General features: G+C 41.7%; 2 protein-coding genes across 2 annotated transcripts; one reads left to right on the forward strand and one right to left on the reverse strand.

Annotated features, from left to right (window-relative positions):
* Window positions 1–81: 81 nt before the first annotated feature.
* LOC137481393 (arylamine N-acetyltransferase, pineal gland isozyme NAT-10) lies at window positions 82–9048 on the forward strand. Its single transcript, XM_068203125.1, has 2 exons — window positions 82–515; window positions 2443–9048. The coding sequence occupies exon 2, from the start codon at window positions 2448–2450 to the stop codon at window positions 3318–3320; it is 873 nt and encodes a 290-aa protein (XP_068059226.1). The 5' UTR covers window positions 82–515; window positions 2443–2447; the 3' UTR covers window positions 3321–9048.
* MPHOSPH6 (M-phase phosphoprotein 6) lies at window positions 8840–16677 on the reverse strand. Its single transcript, XM_068203126.1, has 5 exons — window positions 16522–16677; window positions 12948–13060; window positions 11294–11384; window positions 10256–10353; window positions 8840–9801 (listed from the first exon to the last, which is right to left on the reverse strand). Exons 1-5 carry the CDS (start codon window positions 16570–16572, stop codon window positions 9642–9644), a joined length of 513 nt encoding a protein of 170 aa, XP_068059227.1. The 5' UTR covers window positions 16573–16677; the 3' UTR covers window positions 8840–9641.
* Between the last annotated feature and the right edge of the window lie 2592 nt (window positions 16678–19269).

The following is a 19269-nucleotide window of genomic DNA, read 5'->3' on the forward strand; positions in this document are numbered from 1 at the left end:
ACAGATGAGGAGTTAACAGTTTGAAAAAGTTCTTGTGTGGAAGAAGGGTCATTTGTGCATCCATGGAGCTCAGGGACACACAGCCTGCGACACCTTGGCACCTCAGTGTACCCATCAGGGCACAGATGAACATCCTCCACTGCAAAGTGCTGGTTTGCAAAAAAACCAATATTTAATTTTAAAAAGTTACAACGCCATTTGCAACTGCCTAGTGTAATTATTTTACATAGAAAACGAGTTCATTCTGGTCTTAACCAGGGGAAGGCATAAACATCTACTAATAGGAAGAAACAAAGTTTAATTTGCTCTCGGATCAGCGAAGTCCAAAAATGTGAATTCTTTCTGGGTGGACTCTGCCCTTTCTTGGAATTTAAGATTCAGGAGAGAGGGCCAGCAGAGCTTAGAAAGACAACCCTCACAATCTGTATCCACTCCTGGCTTCACGGACTGCTGCCCCTGTAATAAACCACCCAGAAACTGAATACCTCAATAAATAAAAAGAGATCTCATAAGAGGTAAGTTTATTTTCTTAAAAAAACCCTCCAAAGAAAGATACCAAAACCCTGGTTTCTTTATGATGGTAAAGGTCATGGACAATAACGTAAGCAACATTCTCTAGGAAAAAATGTTCTAAAAATGTGTGGATATAGAGCTAAAATATCACCTGCTAAACAGGGGCTGTTAAAGGGCAAAACAGTGATGTGCAATTTCAATTCTTCTACCTTTCACTCTTCAGGAGAAGCTTCACTTCACTATAAAATAGATTCTTTTGTTTAGGTACAATAGTAGATATAAATTTAGAACTGCCACTTCTCGTTGGAAGTCATGCTTTTAGATACTTAAATTTATTTAAAAGTATTGCAAGTGCAAAGGAAGCAGTTCAGTCTAATAATCAATAGATTCTGCTTTAAGGGAATAAGATTACAGGTCTTTAAAAACAACTTAAAAAAATTACAGACCCTGGGTTGTGTAACCAAGGAAGTCCATGTGCTGATGTATTAGGATAAAGAATATAACACATTTTCAACAGTGGAATTGGTGATATTGTGTATAGTCCTGGTAAGGAATAGTTTTGTATGAACACTTTCATTTGCACCTTTAATATTCTTCTGCTGATGTTTTTTTCTACATAAATCACAACCACATTTGTGGGACGACCTTTTCAGTACCTGCCTTTTCATCTGGTCTGCTCACATTTCAAAAGAACGGTGGCTTTCATCTCCTGCAGTCCAGATCTAGTGCTGATCAAGCATATTATGGAGCTGCAGAAAGAAATTACAAATAACACAAACTTGAGAACCCGCTTTATACTGGTGTGATCTATTTAGCATTCACAGTCAGAGTGATAGGATCAGATGTACTCAGATTCTGCAAATCAAAAGTGCCATAACTTTTATGTTACACTTAACAAATACTACATTGAACATATCCTCCAACAATAAGCATATCACTGGAAGCTAAATTCCTCCCTGTAGCAGGTAATATGTAGTTTTTGCTGGTGCTCTCCATTCACTTGGGACAGTGAATGGTGTAGAGCTGCTTCCACACCATGAATATGCACAGTATGAATCTGCCACCGAGAATCATCTTGAGAAATCCTAGTTTGCAGTAAACATTCAATAGTTCACTGCTGAGTTAAAGGATTGGTGAGTTTTGAGAAAGTTGGGGACAAGAGAGAGTAAAGCAGCCCCTGTTCATTTTCAGGGTGGCCTGTGAGACACAGGGCACAGGAGGGAATGGAGATGTGCTCCTTGTCACTTCCCTCCATTCAGATCCATTATTCCAACACCAAAATGAGTTTCTACAACACTCTGAGCAGACACAAGACTCAGTGGTCTGTGACTCTTTCAAAAGTCAAGAGTTTTTTCAGTTATAATTATCAGAATAAAGCTTGCCACTTTACTTTTCATGTTAACTTTTACTAAGCAGTGGAAAAGCAATGTGTACTGAACGAGTGATTCATTTACTGTCATGTCCATCAGTGGCAGACTCATGAAAAGAACATGTCAATCCTGGCTCAGAATGTCCTCCCTCCCACTGGCAGATGACACTGCCTCCCCCAGTGACAGTCCTGTCACTGAGCAGTGGTTTTAGACCATTTCTCATGAACCCTTGTACACACTCCCCAGCAAGATCTTATATTCCTTCTTAACCCCGCTGTTACAATGCAAATACAGCAAATCCTCATCTCGCAGCCGCCTCGTGTGTAACTGAAATGGCATCAGCTGTTTGCCAGAGGGATGACTCCGAGACAAAAGCAAACCCTCATGTGCACTGCTCTTTGCTCAGGGAACCATTGATAGGAATGCTTATTTCCTTTAAAAGCTGTTCTGATGAGGTTCAGTAGATTAAAGAATCTTTGCTGGCAGAGCCAGGGCAGCTTTTCACAGCGTCATAAATCACTGATGTAAAGAAACCAAAACACAATTCCTTCCTTTACAGGTGAGATGAACCTTGAAGAGTATTTTGCAAGAACTGGCTATAAAGGCTCCACTGAAAAACAAGATTTGGAAACCTTAACCGATATATTTCAGCATCACATCCGTGCTGTTCCCTTCGAAAACCTCAGCATTCACTGCGGGGAGAAAATTACTTTGGAGTTGGAGCACGTTTACAACAAGATTGTGCGGAGGAAGCGGGGTGGCTGGTGCATGGAAAACAACCAGCTGCTGGGCTGGGTGCTGAGGGGCCTGGGGTATGAGACCAGCTTCCTGGGAGCGTACGTGTTCAACCCCCACCAGAACGCCTACGCCACCCTCATGACCCACCTCATGGTAAAGGTCATCATCGATGGCAAAGCCTACATCGTTGATGGAGGCTTTGGGGTGTCCTACCAGATGTGGCAGCCCATGGAGCTTGTGTCAGGGAAAGACCAGCCCCAGGCTCCCGGCGTCTTCCGCTTCACGGAGAAAAACGGCATCTGGTACCTGGAGAAAATGAGACGGAAACAATACATCCCCAATCAAAGCTTCTCCAACTCTGATCTGCTGGAGAAAAAAGAGTGTCGCAAAGTTTATATGTTCAGCCTTGAGCCACGGACAGTGGAAGATTTCCGCTTCCAGTGCACATACCTCCAGACCTCTCCAGATTCCCTCTTCACAAAGAAGTCCATCTGCACCCTCCAGACCACCAACGGATTCCGAGCGCTAATTGGGTGGACATTCACTGAGACCATGTACAACTACAAGGAAAACATGGATCAGGTGGAATTTGTAACTCTTGAAGACGAAGAGGTAGAAAAAACCCTCAAAGAGAAATTTAACATCACCCTAGAGAGAAAACTTGTCCCGATTAATATTAAAGGATCTTACACAATCTAGATGGCCAGGAAAACCTACAGTAATGCTATGTGTGTACAGCAGCTACCACTGTCTATGCAATCCCTACTGAAAGGTTATGGAATTCTTTTGCAGGTGACTGAAGGATATATACATTAGTATGAGGTAATTGTGAATTTCACTATGGGAAAAATCAGGAATTTAAGACTCTTGAGTTAGTTAGGTAAAATTATTTGCTGGGAGATGACTGCTGTTCAATTTTTGGCACAAATGTAGGATTTGATTTGAATCTGGTTATAAGCTTGGGTAAGAAATATGTCTGGGGAATTTTGGACTGCCTGTAGCACATGAGTATGGATTATTAATTGTGATATGCTGCCAACACATTTTCTAAGGTTATTATAGGGAGACAAGTAATCTGTGAGCATTAAGACAATGAAGTACACATTTAAAACTTCATTTTTCACAAGATCCAACCATTCACAGCTCATCTCATTCCTCTTCCTTTAATATGAGTAAAACATTGTCATCTTGGAAAGGAGCATTAGGAGGCATAATTCTTTCACCATCATCCTTAGACAAACCATAGTACAAAATGAAAATCATCACCATGTGCATCCCTCCAGCCATTACTGCAGTAAACTGCCCCAAGTAATTTTTGGTATGTAGCTATTCTTCTGGTGATGAAAATTCTGTATATTGCAGTGTTATTGTGGCTGATGGGCTCTAAGGACATAACTACTAAGCTTTGTTCCTGAGATATAATCATCCTATAAACTGTGACTGGTACTTAAATGTCACAGCTGGCTTAGATTTACTTTTGTCCCAAAAGGGGTGGAAATTCTGTACTTTTAGGACTGCATTATATTTGTGTATGAAGCTAAGCCCACTATATCCTTAATTTTGTCCTGCAAACATGAGTGTCCATATGGCTGTCCTGAATGGGTACCACTTAGCACAGGAGCTTTAGTGCCATTAGTGTCTGTTCATCTGTATCAAAGTGAAAAAACAACCCAAGGAGCCAGCCAAATCTAAAGGAAACCCTTTCTTTTTTCACAATCGTGTTTCCCCATTTTCCAGAAAATGTTCCTCCTACCATGCTTCTCTGAAAAAGCCCAGCCAAGGAAAACACTAAGAAAGGGGAAACATTCTTAAATTCATCAAAAAATAGCAGAAACACTGAAAAACACGCTTTCTCCCCAGTCTGTAATAAGCCTGAGTATCAGTCAAATGTTGATTCCTCCCACTGAACAGTCTTTTTGCTCAAAGACATCATCTGATCATTAATCTCACAAATGCTGTAAGTGTATACCTGAAAATAAATAAAAGGAAAATAAAGACGCTTTAGGTACAGCTGCCCCCAGCAGCACCGACTCCTGCACACCCCATCTGCCAGGTGAGGGCTGTTCACTCATGCTGATCTGCTGGCCAACCCTTCCCACCTCAAACTTCTTAGGATCACAGGATCAGTGAGGTTGGAAAAGCCCTTTAAGATCGAGTTCAACAATCAGCCCAAAATCACAACCATGTTCACCATTAAACTCTGTCCTCAGGTGCCACTTCCAGGGATGGTGACTCCACCACTGCCCTTGACAGTCTTCCAGTCCGTTCCAACCCTGTGAAACAAATTTCCTAGTATCTAATCAAAACCTTCCCTGGCATAATTGGAGGCCATTTCCTGACATCCAGTCACTTGTTACCTGTTCCTTGGAACCTGTTACTTGAACTAAACAGGCCAATATTGAACAAATGCAGCAGTGGTGTTGGAGATGGAGAGTTCCTACAGGTTTGTAGGATAAAGAGGTCATAGGCTGAGGTAGATGATCACTGAAGAGGAAGCTCAGGAGTCATCTCTGCTGGGCTTGGCAGCCAGCAGCTCTGGGCTGATTGTGGTGTGTGCCAGCTCTTCGTGTGACCAGCCGTGGTGGCAGCTCATGGCCTGGGTACACAGACAGTTGCACAGGGATGAGGAATTGAGAGCCAAGCAAGAGGTGACAGGGGACATTGAAAGATCTTACTGAGGCCAGAACACAACTTTTTTGTTAATAATGGAATTATGGAATTTGTTCAGTAATTTGTGTTCAGTTATTCCCTCATATTAATGTCCCATTAACGGTTTTTACCCCTTTCTAAATAGTTGATCACAACAAGGTGCTCCCCGAGACCTCAGGGAACATTACAAGCTTCAAAACACTGACCACCTCCATTCTATCTAATGGGATTCTCATCTACCCAGCTCACCAAACCACATTTCTCTGTGCCATCAACCACAGCTGCTTTCTTGTCTTGAGGACAGCCATTAACAGGGTAGTTATTTTGCCTCCCAATTTCCCTAGAGGTCTTCCTGCTGTTGCTCCCAGGTAATTGCTTGGATTTTGGTATGCAAGGGTTCCTTGGGGATCAATGGACTCCTGTCTGCATTTAACCGGGCCTGCAGTGATGGGACTCACCCAGCTACCCTTTCTATTGTTTGGTTCTCACCAAATATCTACAGAGCTGCTGGTGATTGAGGCTCCAACCATCTCCCTGACTCCTATCTGTTAATTTTTCATCCTGATGTGACAATTATAAGCAGGTCCTCACTGAGAAACATGAAATCATACAAAGAAATGTCAACACATACAGCTAAGGAACAGTTTCACAGTTTAACTAAAGCTCCCCAAAAGCTGATGAAAGCAGGTTATTGAGGTGTGAATGCCAGGCCTGAAATCCCTCAGAGGTTTGAGATGAGAATGATGTAAAACCAAACAAAACCAAACAAACCCTGAGGCCTCATGCTGGGGTTCCATTAGCAAGGCAGTATTGTGGAAGCTGATGTTCTCCCAGCCTGAAAAGAAAACAAACCACCAAGTCCTTAAAGCATCAGCTCTCAGAGAAACTTGAATTCACATGTGGTAGGGAACTGTGGGATGGCTGCCATCCACGATGCTTTATTAGCATTCTCAGAGAAGGGTTTAATGAGAGCCTAAGTGATTTTGCAGTTTTAGCTGTGGACTGTTGTTCAAATGAAGCCAAACAAATGCTGAGAAACTGCCCCCTCCACCCCCAGACTCATCTAATTCCAAATACAATTTAAAAGTATGGTATTCCAATCAAGAGAAAGACAAACAATTTCTTTTAAAGTCTGAATGCTGGAAGAAGTCCCAGAATCTCAGCCCAGCTGCCTGTTACACACAGGCAATGCCCAATGGCAATGACAGCTACCCGTGGTTGTAGCATTGCATAATGGAGAGTCTCATTAGAGAACAAGTCACAGAGCACAAGAAATATGGTTCAAACTCCACAGAACCACTGAACATCCTGCCCCTCCCCAAGAACCAAAGTTTAATCAGCTCAAGCATTACTAAGCTCACACTGGATGGCTCACTTCTGTTGGACTCTGGGCCTGGACTTTTTGAGATCCAGTACTAAGCAAAATAGAAGTAAAAGAGAAACATCAGCAAGAAAAAGTTGTTCAATACTTCCATATTTTAAGGCCCAGTAGTTATTACAAAATAAACACCATCAGCCTGCCAAAGGGAGGGACCAACCTTCACATGACAAGGGACAGACATACATGAGCTGTCAGTGAGCACCACCTAAAACCACACTTCAGGGTCACAGGCACGAACACTTCTGGTGTCTGGTAACACTTCACCAGTTTGCAGGTAGCCATTTTCTGTAATAAAAACACTACTTCCCCAACATGCTTCTGTTTTCAAAGAAGAAACACTTTTCATTTAGGAACATGACCACGTGGGAAAGTTGTACATCTTAGGAGCTTGCACATAAAAATGTACTGGAGTCTGCGTCAGAGCCAAGAAAGCCTGAATCAATGCAGGTTTGCTTTATGAATATTTCACTGCTATGCTTACACCTCTGTCAAGAGTAGTTCAAGCACAGATTTTATACAGCAGAATGTTTCTACCTCAGGTAGGAAGCTTGAGTTGGACTTAAATCCATCCATAAATGTATTTATACCACTGGAAATGCAGACAGGTATTTCAGAACACCCCACCATGTCTGCTTGTAACTCTGTACTTAAAAGTACATTTAAAAAGTCACACAGGGCTGAGTTTGGGTTTGTCTTGCTCACAATAACACACTCTGGATGGTGCTTTTAAAGGCACATTTTGCAAATGCCTCATGAATAAAAGATTGTGCTAAAAATAAATAGCTGGTCTTACTGTAGGCACTGAGCCACCAGATGAATGCGAACAGCAAAGCTCCCAGATTTAAAGACAATAAACTAAAATCTACCTTTTCTTCACAGTTGGTATTGGGTCTATTTAGGAAACAGAACCAACCTTCCTCTGTCCCAATTCCAAAATCACGGATTTTCTAGGAAGCTCTTTAGCATCTCATGTGCTTATCCATGCACCGTGCCACTCTCACGTCCAGCTATCCCTCAGGAAATGACATGAAATTAAGGAGGCAGAGTGCCCTTGGATGAGAATTACTCCCCACTGGACTGAACGGAACCCTGCAATGCAGGAGAGCTCTCTGCAGAACACTGACAAAGGAAGACTCCACATAGAATTAATCTCAGCCACTGCTGTTATTAAAATAACCCAAAAACTTCTTCACCTGGCACCACTGGACACTTCCCCAACCCACAGTCTCTCAGGACACGCAATTGCAGGGACATCTCCTGGATGCTGGCAGCTCACCAGAACACAACTTACCCCTCACTTATTCAGCACAGCTATGCAGAAACTCACTCTCCATTCAAGAAATGCATTCAGAGGAATCATTTTCCTACTAATAAGCAAGAAGAAATATGGGATGTATTCCAAGTTTTTCTTGTGATGACCAACAATAAATCATTTCATAGCTCAGGTCACATCTTCCATGGGAAGAAAAATGTCTTGCCATCATTAACTCCTTTTCAGCTAGCAGTAATATATGATCAGGTTTTAAGTAATTGAACCAGTAGCATTTAATTAGCTCCAAAAAACTATCTCAGATCATGAATCACAGCCTTTCCACCTGCACAAAGTTCCCTTACTAGGTTAAAAGAATATTTCTCTTTCCATGTGTGATCCATCTTGAATATCTAATTAGGTGCTCCTGATATATGGATCATACTTCATGTATCACATGCAAAATACAGCAGACACGGTGTGTCCTTCTTTAAATAATTGAGTTTTACCTCTTGCTTCACTGACCTGTTAAAAAAAGACCAAAAAAAAGCCTTGTGCCCATGGCAAAATGGCCACTCCTCGCTTCAATTAACAAATTCCTTTCTGCAGAGAGCCAGCATTAAGGATGAGTAGCTTGGACCTCCTGAGGAAATGTAGCAATAGCAGTATTTCTTGTTGAAAGGCCATGCACAGAGAACTGCTATGATTTTAGACAAGAACACACTGATGTTTTTCAAAGGATCCAGAGCACCAAGTGACCAAAGAGAATGGTGTTTCTATCCTAACACTACTTCAGATGTCTTCATCACATGTTACATAAATTAGTGCACTCAGCTAAATGTTGGGGGACATCTGTGGCCAGCACAAAACAGGATCTCTCCTTGTATCAGACTGTATTAAGCATAATTTTTTTAAACTAGATAAGCTAATCCACAATCATTAACACAAAACCCCACAGTTTTTATTCTGCTTTCAAGTATGTTTCTGAAACTGTTATTATGCTTTTATGACAAGACTTACATAATTATAAGATTGGATTTTTTTGCTGAAAAAGAGGCAAAATTAGCAAATTTCTTCTGGAAGGCAGAAACTAAGACTCACAATCTGCTCAGATGTCAAACTGTAAGCATTGCCCAATATTTGGCTTGCTGTATAAAAAAAAGTTTCACTACAAAATCCTCTATTTTTAAATAAACTTTATAAAAAATAAAATTCAATAAAGTGGATTTTATCTCTCTGTTCTTCTCTCATCTCATCTTATTTTTATCACAGTAAAAAAGCTCACAAAGCAAGTATGTTTCTGCTGACTTTTTTCAATTTGAAGAGAGCGCAGGTTTCATTTTCATAATAAAGCAAGCAGTGAAAGCTGAACTGCCTTACTGAATTGGACACAGCTCATCTTTACTCCAAATACTTCTTTCAGATGTTATTCTAAATTGTAAATAATGTTGCTTTTGATTGCATGCACCACTCAATTTAACTATGTAGAACATTTAAAGAGACTGATGGGATGAGTGCCCCACTCATGAAAAGCTGCTGAGAGAGGAAAGGATGTACAACATCCATTATATAAACACCCACTTTGGAAAGTGTCTGTCCTGTGGATGGTAGAAATTTCAATGAGAATAGAACAGATTTACAAATCCACCCTTTACATTAAATAGGAAAAAAATCCAAACAATCTCCAGTTCTTGGTACTCTGGTGGACATTAGGTAACAAGCTCCACTTGTGCAGTTGACATTAATCCTGAGGTTTTAAGAACATTTTCTTAGCTCTTTTACTAGGTCTTGTGTTACTATTCCCCTCTTCAACTTCATCATCTTCATCATCATCCTTGAGTACACGTTGGTCCCTTTTCCTCAAAAATTTCTTCCCTATTGTTCCCACCAATGTTTCATATCTGTAGAGAGAATAAAAAAAAATACACCTTTTACTAAAATCAGAGGAAAAATCGTGGAACAGATCCTAAACATAATCAACAATTCAAGTGGTGTAAAAACCTGGTCAATAAAAGCTTGGAGAAGCACAAGTACTGCATGACTTATTACATTATTATTCACTCTGATAGTTTCAATTTGTTAGCAACTGGTAACAAGAAGGGAATTAGCATGGAATACCTGGATATCAAAGGGAGAAAACCCCTACAGGTGATGGAGAATTTACCCCCAAATACGATGGAGATTCAAGTGAATATATACCAGCATTCCTGGAAAATCAATTTGGTACAGTTCCATAGCTATTGTAGGCTTTTTAAATTTTGTTTGTTTCCTTTTTGGGTTTTATTGCCCCACACATAATACAGTAACATATCATATTCCTAGCTAGTACTGATTATGTCATAAAACGTAACTTACCTTCTGGCCATTTCTTCATCTGACACATCAGCCTCCATTTTATCATCCTCTTCAATTTCTTCCTCCTTGCACTTAGAGTTCATTTTGATCATTAACTTCTGAAAATGAAATGAGAAACAGCTTAAGCATGTAACCATGACACAAGGGCAACGGTGCTGAAATTCAGTGGTAGAAGAGTATAAGAGGTAGGAATCGAATTCAGTAATTATTTTCTGTTCCTGGTTAGGCTAGAGCCATCATTATAAAAGCTCATTAAGAAAAGGCAACAGAGACAGTGTTTTCAGTGTTTTGTACTACTCAAACATCCTAAAGGGCACTCCAAACATCTCCAGGAGATCGGAGAGTTAGATCATAATTAATTTTTCATCGTGATGTTAGCACACAGACCTTGAAATGGTTTTGTTAAAAACAAAGACTATCTTCAAGGATTTACAGTAAAAGCCATGAAGCAATCATATGCTGAGTGACAGGGACAGCAAGTTCAAAGTAACTAAAAGAATCCTCTAGTAAATTACCTTACATAGCCTTCTGCCAATCTCTTAGTCTTTACACCTTCATCCTCCTGCTTCGGGTTCAGTAGTAACCTTTTTATTACTGTCCCTGTGTACTTCTATCAGCATGAATCATGGCAGAAAGAAATTAAAGACTCTTGCCCAGCATTTTTACTTTGGAACTCTATGTGTTGAATAAATAGGGTTGAATGTTTGTAGATTGGACTCTGCCATTCTATGTCAGGAGGGAAAATGAGTTTTTGTTTTGGTGAGCAGCATGTGGGATGGTTTCCTCACTTCAGGGAGGGAAAATCTGCAGGAGTCATGCAATTACTGACCAACAACACAGGGAGGTAAAAAGATTCTATTTACCAGGTGCTGCATTGATCAACATTTAAGGTTGGATGATGGAGTTTCTGGACATGGAAGGATTTATGGAAGGTACTGCAAAGGCCAATAAGACTGCAGCGTGAACACTCAAATCCCCAAACTCAAGGGCTTCAATTCTAATGTGAAACAACCTCAAACCAGGACACTGAAATGGTACCTCAATTTCTGGATTGAATCCTTTGAAGGACATTCTGCCATAAACGAGATCCTCACATTGCAGAAAGCTTCTCCCTTCTATTATACAGCTCCTGCATGAAACCCCAAACCCAGCATTTTGTCAAACCATGCACTGTAAAATAACCAAGTTAAACAAATGCAAAAAGGATGTGCTGTCTTTCCCCCCTCCCACCCCAAATAAACAAAGCCACAGTGTATTTTAAACCATCAGCTACTTTCTGCTTAATTGCTCTGATAAATCTTTCAGTACAAGGAGCTTGGAGTGCAAAGGAATCCTTTTTGCCCGTAAAGCTGTGCCAGTTCCACAAGCAAAATTAACTCTTCTGACAAAAAGCACTCTTTGCTGGTATAGTTCTGCCTACATTAATACTTTTGCCAGAATAAAAATACCACATAAATATCACTCCCCAGGTGGCACTACTATACTAGCAAAAGCTTCTAATTAATTTTTCATTGTGCTGTTAGACCTGGCATTAGTTGAGTCTGTCAGGGTATAAAACACTGTGTCACTCTCTGTTCAGCAGATTTCCCCCTTCTCCCTCCTTTTTTTTTCCTCTTTTAATGAGCATGGAGTGAGAAAAGAAACATGACCCTGAGGCATTCATAATACACGTGTCAGATAAAAGTACTTTGGTGGATTGTTCCATCCTTTTCCTCACACATATGTACCTGCTCCCTCATCCTCTTCATCTCCCATGTAAATCGAACTCTCATGATCACAGAACTTAGGCTGGAGAGATTGAGCTCATTGTCCTGCCTCAAGGCAGTATCAGTTACACACGTGCCATGAACAGCAGAGGTCCAGCTAACCTGTCCTCAAAAGACTTCCCATGATGAAGAATCCAGTGTCTCCTCAGGCAATCTACTCCAGAACTTCAATAGTCTTATTGTTACAAAAGTTCTCCCAACGTCCAGCCTGAACACTCCTTGCTGCAACTGAAGCTCAAATACCTTTTTGTCATATCCACCAAGAGTAATGGAAAAGAGTTTATCAATGGCCTTATTCAGCTATAGTTAATTCCTTGGGTCCCGGCTTTTTCAAAATTATGTTCTCCCTCAGTGGAATTTTTTTCCACTTCTGAAAGGATGAAACCCAAGCAATTTCAAAAGTAGTTCTCCTGCTATTTAAGGCACCTTTCTAAAGAGCAGGACACTTTTTTCCTTATTGGCTAAGCCTTCCTTTATTTTTGCCATTATCTCTTCTATTTCAAAACCAGGATTTGAAGCGAGCTGGACACAAGAGGACAGAACTGTCCTGAATCGACTTAACCATGTGACTGGAGCTGAATTTACTAACACAAGGTTTCCAACTTTGTTTCTAATGAAGGGGAAAAGCAGCAATGAATGAATTAGACACTGACTGAAAGAAAGTAATTACATGCATCTAGAAGAATGTGTGAGTGAAAGAAAACAACACACACAAGAATTGAAAGTAGGTCAAACTACACTAGGCAACCTCAAGAACAGCCCTAAAAATATGTAATAAAAAAAGTTGTAATGCCAGTCTGTCACTATTTTTGCTTCTGTTAACTGGTTATTTATAATACTTATCTTACAGGAAAAAATACGAATATGCTATTTCCATTTCAAAACAATCCAATGATGATAAGAAGTACAAAAGATTACAAGCTTACTCTTTTTCCTTTAGATCCGGTACATCAAGATACCAGTGTTCTTCACTAATTATCTTCTTTTCTTCTTCTTCTAGTTGTTTTTTGGTTTGTGAATCCAAACCCCTTTGCATGAACTACAAAGAAAGACACAAACACACAGCTTCAGTTTTCTGCATCATGAGAATCTTCTGAACATGCAGTAATTACATGATAGCAATTATCCATTACATAATGTTTAGCAGTTAATACAAAGTAAATTTTTTTTGTGATTTTTTTTTTCCCCCTCTGAGTTTGGTCAAAGTTTGGGCAAACAGACAATGGAAAATTAAAACAGCTGCTGATCACAGCTATTTACTGAAAGTCAACAGTCAGTCACATCTGTACTTACATATAAAGAAACAGACCTGTCCTGGCTAGTTTTGATGGATTGGGGTTGTCACAATTCCCTAATTTTACTAAGGTTTTTCTAATGTTTCAGTAAAGGCCAGAAAGAAGATAACGGTGCTGAAGTCATTGCTGCACATCAGGAACAAACCCCACCCATACAAACAGCACTGGAGCTCAGAGCTAGAGGTGGGTCATACCAGGCTGGTTATTTTTTGAAACACCTGTACTTTCAACCATCCTCTTCTTTTCTCAGATTTAATGAACTGGATTGTGTTTGTAGCTCTGAAGGCACAAACCTGTCTTTGGAAGTGGAAAAATGTAAGACTTTGAAACCAGACTATGAAGAAAAGTCCACTGTATCCAGCTGTGCTAAAGGAAGATGTTCCCAGCTCAATTCTCACTGACCCACCAAAGTACAGGTCCAGCACTGTATTTAAGGACCTGTTAACTCACTGCAGGAACAGTCTGCAAAAATAGCTGAGACCAAGACTGAAGTTTAGGGCAAGACTGCTTTTTTTTCCTAATACAAGGACACTCCTGTCACTTGCTTCCTTGGTGATAACCTCTGTCAGAGGATGGGAACAGGCAGGTAGGAGCAGTAACCTCTCAACAGCTGGGAGTAGAAGACATCTGTCACAGCCTATAAAAAACTGCTGAGAGCACAGAACTACAGACCTGAGGCCTGTGAAGCAGCATTTTAATTTCCATTTGTCTCAAGTCAGGTGCCTGAACTGAGTGACAATTAAGTCTAAACAATGTCAATGAAATAAGCTGGGAAAAACCAGAACTCTTCAAAATTCCATGGTGATAATCCATATAGTCTCACTCTCCTAAAAGTTGAGACCTCCCTGAGGATCTACAGAAAGTGTTTGGATAACTGTACCTGGCAGAGGTCTACATTTATACCAACCTAACTCCCAGCCAGAGGCAAGTCTGACAGTACAGTTCACACACAGTCCTTTAAAAATACATAGGTGATAGAGGTGTGCAATGTATTATAAAAAACCCACACATCTTTTCAGTCTTTACAAAATGCTCAACCAAACCAAACTCAGAAGTACAAGCCAACAGAGCCAGTGTTTTATTTTCCATTTCTATTTCTATTTGCATCCACTGTACAAGATCTTTAATGAAAGAAAAATTGACTTCTGTTTTCTGAGTAGATTCTGAATATGTCAAAGCTTTCCAATTAAAATTACAGTATCTTCTTGAGGAAAATAAGTGAATCTATCATGTGGAAAAAACATACTGCTCAAGGAAATTAGTTAGCCAGTCAGAAACCTCAACACAAGAAATTCTGCTACAAGAACCCAATTAAATAATCATTTCACACTCCATTTTAAGGATTATGTTCCCGAAGATTACTACAGGAAAAACCTAGATAAAAATTATGTGATCAGGTTTCTCTCTAATGTAAACACGCACTGATGAACTGAAAATATACCCGCTGTGGTAGGCACAGAATATGTAAGTCAGTAACTGAGGAGTTTTTTGGGTGTGTTTCCCCAAGCTGTGAGACCTGGATCAAACGGTGCAAGATCTAAAAGTCTGTCTCCAGTATTTACTGCAAATGGTTCTTCCAACACCACCAACCACATGTCACCCCTGGGTGCCACTTCACCCACCTGCTGAATTCCGGTAATACATTGGATCACTACCTGCAGAGGCAGCTGCTAAAGGCTGAATTAAAACATTTGTAAACAGGAAGATCTGCAGAAACAAAGTGCTAAATACAAGATCTGTGTATGACCTTTTCAAAACCTACTGATCTCTTCAAAGCTGGTTATTACTGCCTGGACTGTGAACCTGCAAATGTCATGGCAGCATATTCACATGGCTGGTTCTCCATGGCCTTCCAGAGAAAAACAATCAAAATAACTGGCAACCAATAGAAAGAAAAACTTCATTTTAAAAGAATATTATATAAAAATAAGGAAAAATAATGATGTTGCCATCCAGGTTATGCGAGTCTGACCATGTCACACATTGCTGGCTGACTCAGTTCAACATCTACTCCCTTCTGAGAGCGAGGCAAGATGTATTTTGTTCCTTCTGTGTACAAGTTTTAGATTTAGAAGCATCTGTTAATTAGGGTAAATATTCCATCATCCAACTGTAGCAGAGTGCACTTTATGTGAAAAATTGAACTGAAGTCAGCTAACTCTTTTCAGCCAGAATGTGAAATATAGGCCCATATAAATACGTGGGGGGAAAAATGGCTAAATAAAACACCACAACCAAGAAGCCACAAAGGCCCCATCATGTCCAGTTAAAAAATTGAATATTCACATAAAAATAAAAAAAAAGTACTCAACTTTTCCTGGTTGTTTTCCAGCAGTAAAGGACCATCAATCAGAGAATGTACTCTACTGAATTAGGAGTTGTAGTACATGGTGTGAAGCAGAATGCATTAGTCAGTGAGCAGAGACTAATTTCACACTGGTGACATGAAATTCACAATTCCAAGGGTAATAAGCACATCGGGATGTTACTAAGATCCCTGGCATTTATGAGTTGGGAAAGCTGGTTAATACTGGGTATCAATCCCCATTCAGGCTAGAATTTCCTTAGCCAGCAATGTAAACAGGGGTAAAAAAGCTCACACCAAAACCTAAACTTTTTTTTCCCCTCAAGACTAAAAGCCCCACCCCCAAGCAAAGCAAGCAGCACTGATATCTTCATTCCAATGTGCTGCTGAAATCCTTTTATTTAAATTCACAACAAACAGCCCAGCAGCAGAGGAGCGAGGTGGAACGAAGAACTTCCAAAAGGTGGGCTGGAGCTGGCCCTTGAGGCCAGACTTTTGCTGGCATCATGAGGCTGCCCTCCTCCACCGAACCCTGCAGTTTGTAACCCCCGCGTTCGAGCAGCTCGGTGCCGGCAGCAGCGACGTCTCGCCGGGGGAGCAGCCCAGCAAGCCCGAGAGGGCCGGGGAGCGGCCCGTGGATAACCACATCTGTATTCAGAGCCTGGGTGGGGAGAGCCAGGGCTGGCGCCGCGTGGCCGGCGATGGGCACGGGAATGCCCCACAGCAGGGCTCCGGACGGCCGCGTGTGGCCGGGGACGCGCACCCCGGCCGCGGCTCACGGCGCCGGGCCCCGCTCGCCATCGGTGCCGGCACGGCACGGCCTGGCCCTGCTGCCCCCGGGCCGCCGCTTCCAGCCCTCCCGCAGGCCTCAGGCTCGCCCTGCCCCCCTTCCCCCGTCACCTTCATGCGCAGCAGGTTCTTGGACAGCTTGGTTTTCACCTCCCCGGCCATGGCGGCCCGCAGGCCGCGGCGAATCCCCGCGCTCGCGTAGCGCCGAGGCCGCGCACGCCGCGGGAGGAGCGGGGCGAGGCGGCGGCGCGGCTCCACCCTCCGGCCGGGGGCGGCCGCGGGCACGGCACCCTGCCCACGCCCCGGGAGCCGCCGGGGCCGGGGGCTGCGCTGGCGGTGCAAAACCAGCGATAGAAATAAACTTTACGGCTGTGCGGGGTGAGGGAGATCGGGGGTGTGAGCAGGGCATAAATCCGCTTCGGTATGAAATGCTAAATCAGTATGTGAACCTGGCATGGCTTATCCATGCTTGTGTGTTGTGTAGTACTGCTGGCTTAGAGCTTCATCCAAAATTTTCTGATATTTCAAAAAGAGTATAAAATACTTCCCACACTGAATATTTGGAGACTGCTTGACTTGGTAGGCGTTTGTTTTTTTTACGATCAGCACTGACTTTTATTAAAAAAAAAAAAAATCACAAAATGGTCAGATGTGATTAAAACTGGAAAGCACACATATTCAAAGATACTACAAAAAGCCTCAAAGCTTTGTTAGTCCTGAATCGCGATTTGTGAATCGAGTGTTGGCAGTGCTGGTGTTGGGCTGCCCTGCTGGGCACTGGGAGCTGAGGAGGAAATCCTGATAGGGAATTGCCAGCTGACTCCCAGTCAGAAGCATGTACCACAATTTTTCTATATATCCTCATAAATCAGATTTCTGATGCCTGTTTTGACATTTGGCACATAAACTGGGTGATAAAGCAATAAGAGTGAGGGTTCAGTGTTCAAAACTTTAATGAACTGGTATGCTCCCAAAAACAATTTAGGGAGAAAAGTTCCCGCATATGCAAGATGTAGGTCAAAGCTTGAAGAACTCTGTAAAGATTTATGCTCTAATAGACTCCACAGAAAGGTATAATGAAGGACAAAACCTGATTGCAGTGGGAAAGGAGGGAGAATTATCCACATCCAGGCATCCTTATTACACATTTAAGCTCAGTGGACTAAAATGACCACAAATGCCAATGAAACATGGAGCCACAAATGCTTCAAGGCAAAGTCATAACACTGCGTGAAAATATTTAATTTTCATATAGGGAAGGCACCTTCATTCCCAGGCTCTGTAAATGAGTTGAAGCTGCTCTGAAGTTCAAGGCCCCGGTGAGAAAGTCACATTGTGAGTGTGGCAGCTGTGCTGTTTTGCTCCTTCTCTGTTCCCTTTCTCATTAACAGCTATCGTCCCTTCCCAACAAAAGAAGGCTGGGAAGAAATTTGCCATTTTCTGAATACAAATGTTCATCAAAGAATGAATATGTTTGAATCTTAGTGAGCAAACCAATAGGGGAAAGCTGTTAATTAATGTAATGGCACAGTACAGCCAGAATCTGCCATTTTTGGTGTTATGTTCTATTTGCCATGCATTTTAATAATGCATTTACTTTTTTTTGATCATTGCAAATCGGAGCCCTGTGTTTTAATTGCATGACCTTCAACGTCAGGGCTTTTCTGAGCGGTTTGGGTTCATTTACAGTCCAGGAATGTACTTTGAGTGATTTCTTCTAAATACTGTGCTCTCCTCAGCACTTCTGCAGCCACTGAGCTGTGGTAGTGCACGACTTTGCTTGGTGGCCTTTTCAAGAGCTGTTTCTGTCCCTCCATCCTGCAGAACATCCCAGCTCAACAATTCCTCAGCAGACTCTGCTCACAGCCTCTTAGGGGTTTGGGCACTGCACGTAACAGCTCCTCTCTACCTTTGCTGAGAAGGAGCATCCTGCCCCCAAATTCTCTGGGAGCTGCATTCTAATAATTTACATCCCCATGCAGTGTCTTAACTGGGATGGGGGGAGTGCAAGGGGTTTTCACCTTATCTAACCATGAAGATTATTCCTGGTGCTCCCTGGTCCCCACTGCACCCCGTGTCTTGGTGCTGCACCCCAGGCTTGCACGGAGTTTCTGTCAGTGTCTGTTGGCACATCAGCTAAAAACCTGCCTCGATACAGGCAGGCAGAAGCATTTTGCAGTAAAAGCAGTATAGGTTCTGTGATGTTTATTTAGAAAAGTGGAGATTGTAAAAAGGCTGCCAAAGAATGTGATCTATTTTGGCAGTAAAAAAGCCCAAAGGAAATTTTTGGGTTGCATCTCCCATCACTTGAATTGGATGGGGAGGTTATAGATAACAATCAGCTGCCTTTTGGACCAGATTATACTGTCTGGTAAATGTGAAGACACTCCATTGATTGCAGGAGAAATTTTTATGATTTACTGGTAGTGGTGGAGGTAACTCAGAGAAGAATCCAGCCCTGTAAATACGCCTGCTTGTGGAGTGAGGGTGAGGAGAGCTGGGAGAGAAAAAGAATCTCTCTATGTTTAGGGAAGAATCGAGGGTCATTGTAAATGACAATTAGATGCTCTCCCACAGCTGAGTGCTGCACAGCAACTCCATTTTCAACCTGGAAATCAATTTCTTTTTCAAAACAAAAATACTCGGAAATAACTTGGGGGAAAGGAGTTCCAGCTCATCAAAGATTGTACATTAAACAAGGAGATAAAAGATTTTTCTTCCTAGGAAATGTGGTCCCTTCTCCCTCTAGTAATTAAAGAAGTCAAATCAAAGTTGTCATTAACATTATTTAAGGAGTAATCTCTCTTGGAGCAACACATGTGGCAGCTGTGAAGTAATTTCACGCCAATGGGATCTAAT

This window comes from Anomalospiza imberbis, chromosome 12 (genome assembly GCF_031753505.1).
Source record: "Anomalospiza imberbis isolate Cuckoo-Finch-1a 21T00152 chromosome 12, ASM3175350v1, whole genome shotgun sequence".
Lineage (NCBI taxonomy): Eukaryota > Metazoa > Chordata > Aves > Passeriformes > Viduidae > Anomalospiza > Anomalospiza imberbis.